At 33.2% G+C, this 12,402-nt stretch overlaps 1 protein-coding gene and 1 long non-coding RNA gene across 2 annotated transcripts in view; one reads left to right on the top strand and one right to left on the bottom strand.

Annotated features, from left to right (window-relative positions):
* TFPI (tissue factor pathway inhibitor (lipoprotein-associated coagulation inhibitor)) overlaps positions 1 to 7,337 on the top strand; it is an 82,222-nt gene extending 74,885 nt beyond the window's left edge. Inside the window, exons 7-8 of the mRNA XM_008572989.1 lie at positions 3,891 to 4,070; positions 4,782 to 7,337. Of these exons, the coding sequence (XP_008571211.1) occupies positions 3,891 to 4,070; positions 4,782 to 4,885 (284 nt within the window). The 3' untranslated portion in view covers positions 4,886 to 7,337. The remainder of the gene's footprint in view (positions 1 to 3,890; positions 4,071 to 4,781) is intronic.
* Positions 6,924 to 10,857, bottom strand: LOC103590695. The gene is made up of 2 exons (XR_550497.1): positions 10,733 to 10,857; positions 6,924 to 7,266 (listed from the first exon to the last, which is right to left on the bottom strand). It is a non-coding gene; the product is annotated as an uncharacterized LOC103590695 (long non-coding RNA).
* Positions 10,858 to 12,402: the final 1,545 nt, after the last annotated feature.

Raw genomic sequence — 12,402 nt, 5'->3', positions numbered from 1 at the left:
TCCCTAAAAGTGTCTCAGAAGGCAAAAAAATTCTTACTAAACTGGTCATAAGGTGGTTTATAAAATCTAATTTGTTTGATAAAATGAAAACCTAAATAGGCATGTAAAATGAGAGGAATAAGACACCACAGTAAAGATTCAAAGTGGTTATAAGTTTCAAAGTTTACTTTATAAATTTAAAAGCAAGTTTACATAAAACACTTTACATGTAAAACTGCCTTTGGTGTACCACCTTACAATTTAGCAGTCATGCTAGATCATGATAGCTCTTGATTTAAAAAAAATAAAAAATAAGCAGATCCTGAATTCTGAGGTCTATCAAAAATCCTCCAGATGGAAGTTACCCAACTTGTTATTAATAGTGGGATAAAGACAGAATGCATGTGATTATTAATTCCCTTTGGAAAATGAACAAAAGTCATGTTAATGTCTTTTTCTTCTATCTTAAATTTCTGTGAGTAATTATAATCCAGACCAAAAAAACACATTGTTTAATTACTTCAAAACTTTTATATTTTCTTTCATTGTAGATATCAAAGTCCAGATTTTAAATAGGTGAGGGCCTAACTACATCTAGAATAAATTTGCTAATTGAAAACAATTGAGATTAACTCCTTATGGGGTGCAAAAAAATTCAATTTCCTCACCTTTAGAAATTTAACTAGGTAATAATAAGGGATTCAAAAAATATTGAAGCTAAAATGTTCTTGAGAAACCATTTACTTTATTACTTTAATTGTACTGTGGTTTTACACTACAGTAACCCAATGATAGTCTTACTTACAGTAACCCAATGATAGTTAAAATGATCTTAGGAGAGATGGATTAGTATACATAACAGATACAATTCATGTTCTGAAGTGTGATGGCCTTATAAAGACTCCCCAGCTAATGATAATTTATTGCATCTTTAAAAATTCCTAAAAGTTAATTATATATAACATCCTCAGTGGTTAATTTTAAATGTTTACCCACTATTAAAATATTCTTATTTCTAGTGTTAGGAATCTCACTTAATATGGGTCAAAGCTACTCTGTGTTTGATGATATGTGTAAGCAATGATTGAAATCAGGGCAAACGAAATAAGATCAACAACTGCCAACATTCAGTCACGGACTGTCACTCTCTGAAGGGAGCAAGTCCAATTTGCATCAGCATACCAGACCTCAGCCTGTTAGACACCTCTGATTCAGAAATCACAAAGTGCTGTGTAGAGGCAATCTGAAGCCTTGGATAATTTAACCAGTAGTGAAACTCTGATGGCATCTGTGCCGGTCAACTGTCTAATATCAAACAATCCACTGTCTTCCCCCTGCCCTGTGTTTGTTTATGGGCAACCCTCCTTCTTTGGCTTCTGAATAGGTTTGATCAGTTGCAGATATTGTTGAAGGACTGGATAGTCAGACACGCAGAACCTAGGGTTTGTTTCCCACTACATCTGTGGGAATCTTCATGGTTTTAGCTCCACTAGAGAGGCCCATAGTTCTAGTTTTCACCTGGTGTTCCAGGCTCTTGGTCTCGAACAGAGGCTCTTCTCTTGGTACCTCCAGTCTAGGAACTAGCTCCAGATGTCGTAGGTTAGCTATTGTTATTATGTCTTAAAAGCAATGCCCTAACATTTGTAAAGAAGGGTACGCTTCATAAGTTCATTCACGTTATTTGCAACTTAGCATGGGTTGAAACTTCTTGCACAAAAAATGATAAAGTGAAATTGATGTATAAGTCACATATCATTTTATCATACTAACATATCTTTAATAAAGCATCTGTGGGTGCTTGCTGAGCAAAAATTAAAATGGCAATTTATTGTTTTCCCTGTTTCTCAAATCAGGCTAACTGCTTCTGGTCAGCCTTTTGTTTCTGAACATAGGTGATGACTTTGGAAGCTCATGAGATAAAGGTTATGGTTTTTGATAACCATTTTATATTCCAAGCTATGGGATGATGAGAATCCACATCATACACACTGGAAAAGTTTGTACAATAGTAAGGGTTAATTACAACCTATCTCTGTTCTTCGACTGGTAGAAAATTACTCTCACAAACCATTCTTAGTGAAAGGAGATGTCAACATTTTCTAGAAAATTTAGTACACATTCTCACCAAATGCATTTTAACTTTGATTTGTAATGGCACATGATCATGCACTATAATCCCCACACAGGATAAGGTAAAACATAAATTAAACTACATGATTTTGAACAATGTTTTAGTTTTATGGTCCCTAGGAGTTCCTTTTAAAATGTGTTTACAGGGCCGGCCTGGTGACGCACTGCTACAGTGCGCCGCTTAGGAGTGCGGCGGTGCTCCCACCGAAGGTTCGGATCTCACATACAGACCGGCCGCTCACCGGCTGAGCGAGGTGCGGGCGAGACACTGAGGGTTGCAATCCCGTTGCCGGTCCCAGTCCGGTGCGGGAGCGACACTGAGGGTTGCGATCCGTTGCTGGTCATGAAAAAAGACAAAAAGGAAAAAAAAAATGTGTTTACATACCTAGTCAAAAACCTAAATAAAACTTTATCTTTTTGTGTGATTTCACTTCTTGAATTTTGACACAGAAAAACATCTTTCTAAAGTTATTCTCATATATCCTTCCCATAGAAGTCACTACTCCCTCACTGATATTTCCCAGAAATGTTTCTTTAGTACATGAGCTATCAAGACACTCTAATCTTTAAATATCTAGAAGGCAGAGGTGGTAAAAATGTTGATATCAATTTAATATTTTTTTTCCTTTTGTTTCATTTTCCTTGTATTTCTTATTACAGCCTATTCATCTGGGTTCACTTGCCAGAAGACCCCTTCTTGCTTTCCGCACAATCTACTTGCCTTATTGGCCAGTGGATTCCTCAAAGTTCTATTTTCTGCCAATGTTGAACATTTAGCAAATCTTCATCTATATGTGCTATTCCACATCACACCATTTGGCAAAGCCACTGAAGTTTTCTTACATTGTTTCCTCACCACCCAACAACATACCTGCAGTCTTGATTTATTAACAAATAGCAGTTTTAGCTGTGCTACTGAAGAGTACCAGCTTCCCCTTACTGACAGGAATTCCCAAAGGAGCTAAAAACTACCAGTAAGCTAAAACTAATTCCCTCCTTTGCCTTAAGGAAATAGAATGTTTCTTTTATTACCCTAGTTTTATTTGTTTCCTTGTCTTTGATAGCTGCTGGTCCCACTGACAGACCAGCCTGTTTGCTCCAAAATGGTGTTTTATTTTACTGGCTTTAGCAATATTGTTTTCTTTGCAAAATCATCTAACTCATCTAGAATTAATGATTTGATTCATGAGAAAAACATTATTACTAAATGAAATATCTCTTCTGGGCTCCTTCCCTGAAACTTAAAGTTAAAACTTGCTATAAAGTACCTGAATTCCTGCACTTTACATTGTGATTAAACTATATCATTTAAGTTTTTTAGTCAAGAGAAGAAACTCTTCCTCAGCTTCAGTGTTTGTGTCATAACACAAATAAGGACTTTGTTCATCAAGACGTTTTCTTTTCCCAACTTAAACATTCAAAAACAAGTGATACACAAATGTTGATGGGTTATTTATATATATAGTTAAATTCTCAGAAGTTAAATTGTTACATAGTGGTTGTTTTTATTATGTACAACTAGTTTGTTCATATAAAGAGTAATCATAACACTTCCCTTTAGCAAATGTGTCTTTTTTTATTCATTGGGGAAAGATCTCGGTACAGTGAACACTTAGAGATTTACCTAGAGTTAAAAATTATTAATTTTATTGAGTTCTACTCTTATTCAGATTACTATTTTATATAGGCATGTTACAAGACTAATGTTTAAACAATATATAATATGAAGGCCTCAGATTCACTATTATATATGGCTTACCATGTTTCCTTGATGTTTTTAGAATTTCGCGGCCCCTCCTGGTGTCTCACCCCTGCAGACAGAGGATTGTGTCAAGCCAATGAGAACAGATTCTACTACAATTCAATAATTGGGAAATGTCGCCCATTTAAATACAGTGGATGTGGGGGAAATGAAAACAATTTTACTTCCAAAAAAGAATGTCTTAGGACATGTAAAAAAGGTATAGAAAATATTCTTCTCATTAATTCACTAGTGTTTAAGATAGTGTTGTTTTAAAATTGTGAATGAATTTTAATCTATGAAAATATTATGAAATTAGTTCTTATATCAGAAACAAAGTATGATGATTTAGCCAATAAATATCCTTTTTTCAACTACATTTAGATAATATTGCTGGATATATTAACTGTAATTCCTCTTCATGTCTTCATCGAAAAGGAATCAATTTAAAACAAATTAAAAACATTACTCTTATGTTTAAATACTAGGCATTAATTTTAAAAGATTATACCAAAATACCTTTAAGGTTTCTTTAGTGCACATCATGTGAACATATTTTTTCTGAATAGAAAAATGATGCATATTTGCAGTAGAATACAAAAAGTATGAAATGTAATTAAAAATCATCTGTAATTCCACCAACCATATACAGCCATATTTCTACTTTAAATAAAATAAGCATGAATTTTAATGGAAGATGAACCAATAATAAAAATCAACTACATGCTAATCCACTTTTGCTAACTCATATATGCAAAGTGACTTCCTTAGAGACAGGCTGTTCTGCACAAAGACATAGACAAATTAAAGGCTTTTAAACCAATCTCATCTTTTGGTTTTAAACATTAAAATATAATTTGAGGAAATTATAGATAAAACATTTTATTTTGTTACTTTATCATACATAAATTTGTTGCTCTTCCTCTTGTAGGTTTCATCCAAAGACTATCAAAAGGAGGACTAATTAAAACCAAAAGAAAAAGAAAGAAGCAGACACTGAAAAAAGTATATGAAGAAATTGTTAAAAATACATAAATTTGTTTCATTATTAGAACACTAATTCTACTAAATATTTTATATAAAGAATTTCACCATGATTTCTATTTTTTTTTGCTAATATACTTTTAATGAATATGTTCATGAAGTAATTTTCTATACTTATTGTACCTGCAATTAATACATTTGCAACAGAATTCCTACTCTATTCTTGTCAAATTGCTTATTCCAGTGCTACAATTAACCAGCTACCATGAATTTATTCACTTTTTCCATCCCTTTCTAACTATTTGCCATTTAACTACAAATTATAGGACTGGACACATCAAATCAGTCCTTGTTTTCCATTTGGTGATGATCTATTTGAGGAAATGTTTTCACTTATTTGTTATGATCATGTATATGAGGATTTCCTTTATAGCCTATGACCAGATTAAGAAATACAGCTATTAAAGAACAAGAACTTTCAGGGTTTCACATCAACAATGGTGACAAGTACCTGATTTTGATAAAAATCACTCGTGTGCATTTGGAAAGATCCAGTAAATATATGATTCTCTCATGTGCTTTCCTCCCTGGACATACTTTGTCCTTTTGTACTAACCAGTACCTCCATCGATATTGAGACAAACTGTCTTTGAACAAAGAAGTGTCAGTTCTTCATCATATGCCTGCCTGATGTAGACTGGTTTAACTTTTATTGTTTAACTATAGCCCATTATATTAGTCAAGACAGTTGAATAATAGTGTGTTAAATGCAATTTATGATAAGAAGAAACTTTATGGAAAAGGGAAGTTTTTAATGGCAATCAAAAGGAAATTCTTTCTATGCACTTCTTAATTTTAATGTTTGATGAATTCTCTTACCAGAAAATACTTGAACTTCCTGAAACCTATTCATTCATCATTACACTTTGTACACAATGCAACCAATAATTTGTGTTCAAAAAGTATGCTATTTCTGTAGAAGAAAAAAATGATCAGCTAGGAAGATTCTATTCATGCACTGTTCATACTCAGGGTTTTAATTAACATTTCTCTGGAGTTAATTCACTGTATCCAGACCTGTATTTTTTCTTCTCTGCTGAACTGTGTGTAGTCTGGCATCTCAACAGCCTCCTAGACATGTCAGTTTCTAGAGTGTTCACCTCAGATTTCACATGTGAATCTGAACTTGTCTAGAAACAACCAACCTCCTTACGCATTTGGTTGAGCTTCTTGACTCCTCTCTAGCAGTAGTATTATAATTCTGCCTGTTCCTCAGGCTTAAAAGTTTGAACTAAATTTTGATTTCTTTTTTGTCCTCATCTACCACATCTAATCAGTCTCCAAAATCTCTTGCTTCCTTGTTCATACTCCAGGCTTTTTACTGTCTGCTGTATCCTTCTCATCAGTATTGAGTTAATTCCTCTGAAATTTAGAATATTTCTCCACCTCTCAAAATCCTCCAAAATTCATTAGTTGTCACTTTACCTCATCACAACCAACCCCACAATTTAGTTTTGAATTTTATTTTTGGATTTGCCTACATGTACTTCAAATTAGTTAAAGATATATTCAGTAAACAGAGACTAATCTTCATTACTCAGCTTATTTGTGCTGATTTCCTATTTAAAAATCTGATCTCCTTCAGGGCATTCACCTGAAGTCAGGGTCCGGCTGATATCAGCTACAGAATCACCATGTTTCAAGATACAATATGAAAAGTTCTAACATACAATTACAAGCCATTTTCAACCTGTGGCACAAAACATTATATCATTACAAAATAGTGTCAACTTGTTCAGCTTAAGGGAAATTTTATATCTTGACTTCAAATATTCAGTACATAAATTATCATCTTAAATTGGGTTTTTGCTGTGGAATTTGAGACTTGTGGAAATCAAAAGCCCTTGTGAAATATGCTGTGTCATCATTAATTCATGGATACCAATAGCTTTAAATAAGTGGCAAAGTCTCCTTTGGTCAAGTGGCAAGTTGCTGCCAAGGAGATATAAACAGCACATTGATGAGTTAACTAATTGTTTTCTCCAAAAATAACCATTGGTTCATTACTTAATAAGGAAAGACACACTGAGATGGTTTGCAATGTTTAATGCATGTGAATATTACTTTTACTGTGTTTTTAAATAAGAAGCCCTCTAAAAGTACTTTTTTTGTTTTGCATCATCAAATGCATCTAACTGTGAATTTTATATAGAGTTACATTATACAGCATTTATGAGTACATGTATTTACCTACTTTGTATATTCCCTACATTCAAAATTAACAGGTCATGCTGAAAACTGCTCAAATGATTTCAGTTTTTAACTGTAAGACATACAATATCTTATTCTGAGAGGCTGGCCAGTTAGCTGGGCTGGTCAGAGTGTGGCGCTGATAACATCAAGCTCCAGGGTTGGATTCCTGTATTGGCCAGCTGTCAAAAAAAAAGTAAAAGATGTTACTATGTTACTCTGAATAATAAAGTCTGACTGTTGTACTCATGAAGTTTTTAGTACATAATAATTTAGTGCTCTTTAGTTGTCTCAAAGATACAGAATCGTAAGACTAAAAAAGAAAAAAATTGTTTTCTCAGCTTCATTCTGCTTATACTTCCTTAATTACAAGTGCACAACCATATATTATGATCTCTTATTTGTCAAACAAATTATACACTATGCCATAATCCATATATTCTATGTTACTCTGCTACATATGCAGCAGTAATTTCATGTATAATTGTATAAATATAGACATATGTATATTTAAATATATATCACTACACACAATATAAATGGCTTCCAAGCCTGACTACTGTAGTTAGCCCAGTCCATCTGCATACCACAAGAAGAAAGAAAATGACATTAAACTACCAAGCTATTTAGGGGGTTGTTGATTGTTCATCAACTGCTCTTGTTCTTATCTTGTTTTTATGAAATTGGCATTTGTATGTAGTTTTTCCAACTTTTGACTTTCAGTTCTTTCTCAAAGACTTTAGTTTGGACACACAATTGCCTTTCCTGCATTCTTCTACGTAGAACCAAAGACTTTGGTTTTAGTTTCTCAGACCCAGTCTCTGAGCGACTCTATGTAATTGGCGTCTTGGTTAGAATTACTCAGCACTCGGAGCACATTCAAGCATGCAAGGTAATTCATTTCTCGGGGGGGGGGGGGGGGGGGGTAGATGCATTTTAACCATATAATACAATAAATAATATAGAGCATTAGGACAATAAACATGACCTCTGTATCAGTTTGCTCACAGATTATAAAAATCATAACCCAATGAGTTTGAAACAAAACAGGGATATATTTATCACAAAGTGGAAAAGACCAGAAAGTATCTCACCTTAGTATGGATGGATTTAGGGCCTCATAATATGTCACGAAAACTCAGTCTATCTTTGCCTCTTGAATCTGCTCCCCAATATTTTTTGCCTTTATATTCTAACTTCATAGGATTTCAAGATAACCAGGATTTAAGGCCCACAGAGTTTGGATTTTCTTACCTCAAAGAATTGAATCAAAGTCTTGGCTTCATGCTCATTGACCCAAATGTCTTATGGCCATCTTTGATCCAAACACCGTTTTTAGAGACACATTAATTTCTGATTGACCAGGTTTGATTCACAAGTCCACTAACAGATTGTGTGGTTTGTGTGAACACTATGTGAAACTGTGATCTGGCTAGTGGGTCTGGGACTAGAGACAGCAAGTGAGCTTATTGCCTCAGGCCCAAAATCTGAGGGAGCATAAAAATTTTCAGTAACCAAGATAAATAATACTGCAATCTAGTATTTTTAAAAAATTCAAGATTACAGCAATAACTCATGAAGAATAAAATATTTCTATCTCTATCTATTGAGAATGATAATTTAGCTTACTTTTGATGTTAATATTTTTATTATATTAAATGATGATTGAATTTGAACTACCTTTATATTTCTTAATGAATCATCAGTATTATCAGTTTTTCTTTTTGCCTCAGATTTCAATATAACTCAGTTATTGATCCTGTTTTCTTAAATTTTATCATTCTCAATAAAGAAAAACATTTGATAAAATCTAACACTATTTCCATGATTAAAACTTTTAGCAAACTAGAGACCTAATAATCTGATCACAGATATCTACCATAAACGTAATAACATGTTAATGATAGAATGTTTAAAAACATCCTCAAGGTCAGAAACGGCACCTTTTCTATTTAACATATACAAACACTCTTAATTTTATAGCCAATGCAAAAAGCAAAAACAGAAATTAGGTATACATGTTACAGTATATCATAGTTATCACATAATATGCTTGTCATAATTAAAAATTTAAGAGAACCTAAAAGAAAACAATTAGAAATAATATTGAAGTTCATCGAGATTGTTATATTCAAATTCAACATATGAAATCAATAGCATTTCTGTACACTAAGTGGAAAAATAAAAAATATGTAATAGCCACAATAGAACGAAAACTCCAATACACCTAACAGTAAATTCCACAAAAACATGATTTAAAATCTTTTAGAGAAAATTCCACAGAAAAATATTCAAATATGTTATTATGTGACATAAAAAACCTAATTAAAAATATATATTGTAACCTATATAATTAGTATTCATAGAGAAATAAGAGAATAACCCTAGATAGTTAAAAAAAAAAAAAAAAAAGACTTGGTAAATCAAATACAATAAAAAATTTGAAAAAAAAATTAATAAATAACGTCACAAAATTTCTAAGCTACAGAAAGAAAAAGCCATAGAGATGGAAAATAGGATAAAAGAGAAAAAAAAATTTGGCAATCAATTCAAAAGCCCAACCAGGAAGTGACAGAAGGTCAAGAAAAATAGAAGAGATAAAATAGAGGGGAGATATGTCTTTCTGTGCCTATTTTATTATTAACAATGTACTCCAGGTTTATCCATGTTGCCACAAATGACAGTATTTTATTCATTTTTTATGGTTGAAAAGTATTTCATTGTGTATGTATTCCACATTGTCTTTATCCATTCGTCCATTGATGGACACCTAGGTTGATTCCATATCTTGGCTATTGTGAACAGTGCTGCAACAAACACGGGAGTGCAGATGTCTCTTCACCCTACTGATTTCATTTTCTTTGCATATATACCCAGTGGTGGGATTACTGGATCGTATTGTAGTTCGATTTTTAATTTTTTGAGGAACCTCCATACTGTTTTTCATAATGGCTGTACTAATTTTCATTCCCACCAACAGTGTATAAGAGTGTTCTTTCCCTTTTTCGACAAGCAAACCAGCATTTTATTTTTTGTCTTTCTGATAATAGCCATTCTAATTGATCTCATTCATATATGGAATCTAAAGAAGTTGATCTCATAGAAATACAGAGAATAGTGGTTATCAGAGGCTATTAAGGGTGAGGTAGGGAGAGATTGGTCAATGAATCATAGATAGGAGCAATAAGTTCCTGCGTTCTATTGTGCAGAAGTGTGACTATAGTTAATAATATTGAATATTTCAAAATAGAAGAAAAGATTTGATTGTTTTCACCACAAAGAAAGGATAATGTATGAGGTGATGAATATGCTAAATACCCTGATTTGGTTTTTACACAATGTATGTATGTATCAAAACATCACATTGTACTTCATAAATATGTGCAATTATTTTGTGTAAATTACAAACAAAAGAGAAAAATAAAAAATAAAGGGGAGGGAGATTTTATAAAACAAAAGGGCACAGGTTTTCTTTACTGAAATGTTATATTTTACCCTACAAAATAAAACCCACTCAGCACCCTCCTCCCCATCCACCGCACATGAAATTTCAAATACTAGCAAGGAAGAGAAAATTCCTAAAAGGACAGGGGAGAATGTGGAAGAATTATTCACATACAGAGAAGTAGAAATAGCAAGGAACTGTACCTTTTAATGACAAAAGTCGAAGGAAGCCACAAGAGAATTGGATGTAGAGGTCTGAGAGATGAAGAACAGCTGTTTACTTGTTAGAAGCCCTTTCGTATTGACTTTTTTCTTATGTGTATGTAGTCCTTTGCTGAAAAAAATAAAATTAAAATAAATATAAGTGTTTAAGGCTTTCCTTTTCCACCAGAGGCTTTGGGGAAAATGTTCTGGAGTGTAAACTAACAGATAATTGTTTCCTGTACCAATACTGACACTAACTTGGTGGATGAATGTATTCAATATCTAATTTCTCAGGCTGCACCTTTACTCATATTTAGAATGAGTGTTTTGGACAAGACTACTTACATATAAAAGTGTTTCTAGTTTTGGCATTTTAAGATTTTAAGAGAATGCTCCCTGTCTAAAAGTATTTAATATCAACATATAGTAAGTCAAAAAAAATGTGTATTTTTCCTTTGGTTGCCTGTGCTTTGGGGGTGGTATTCATGAACTCTTTACCCAATCCTACCTCCTGGAGTGTTTTGCCTATGTTTTCTTTAAGGAGTTTTATTGTTTCGGGGTGTATATTTAATTCTTTAATCCATTTTGAATTTATTTTGGTATATGGCGAGAAGTATGGGTCTAGTTTCATTTTCCTGCATATGGATATCCAATTTTCCCAGCATCATTTGCTGAAGAGGCAGTCTCTTCCCCAGTTCATAGACTTGGTATCTTTGTCAAAGATCAGATGGCTGTAGGTAGGGGTAAGGGTTGATTTCTGGATTTTCTATTTTATTCCATTGATCCATGTATCTGTTTTTATGCCAGTACCATGCTGTTTGGTTATTATAGCTTTGTAGTACAGTTTAAATTCAGGTAATGTTATGCCTCCAGCTTTATTTCTTTTCCTCAGAATTGCTTTGACTATTCATGGTCTTTTTTACTACATATAAATGTTACGATAGTTTTTTCCATTTCAGAGAAAAATGTCTTTGGAATTTTGACAGGGAATTTATTGAATTTGTAGATCACTTAGGGTAGTATGGACATTTTCACAATGTTAATACTTCCAATCCAAGAGCATGGGATATCGTTCCATTTTGTGTCCAATTTAATTTCTTTCAACAGTGATTTGTAGTTCTCATTGTAGAGGTTTTTCACATCCTTGGTTAACTTTATTCCTAAGTATTTTATTTTTTTGGTGGCTATTGTAAATGGGCTAGCTTTCTTGATTTCTTTTTCTTCATGTTCACTGTTGGAGTATAGAAATGCTACTGTTTTGCGTGTGTTTCTTTTGCTCCTTGCAACTTTACTGAAATCATTTATCAACTCTAAGAGATTTTTGGAGAGGCTTTTAGGCTGTTTGATACATAGGATCATGTCATCTGCAAGACAGGGACAGTTTGACTTCATCTTTCCCAATCTGGATGCCTTTATTTCCTTCTCTTCTCTGATTGCTCTGTCTAGTACTTCCAACACCATGTTGAATAGGAGTGGTGAGAATGGGCATCCTTGTCTAGTTCCTGTTCTTAAAGGAAAAGCTTTCAGCTTTTCCCCATTCAAGATGATACTAGCAGTGGGCTTATCACATATGGCTTCAATTATGTTGAGATACTTTCTGTCTATACCTAACTTGTGGAGAGTCTTTATCATGAATAAATGTTGAGTTTTGTCAAATGCTTTTTCAGCAT

This window comes from Galeopterus variegatus, unplaced genomic scaffold, assembly GCF_000696425.1.
Source record: "Galeopterus variegatus unplaced genomic scaffold, G_variegatus-3.0.2 Scaffold861, whole genome shotgun sequence".
Taxonomy (NCBI): Eukaryota; Metazoa; Chordata; class Mammalia; order Dermoptera; family Cynocephalidae; genus Galeopterus; species Galeopterus variegatus.
Note: the sequence above shows the minus strand (reverse complement) of the source record. Positions and strands in the feature narration are given on the sequence as shown.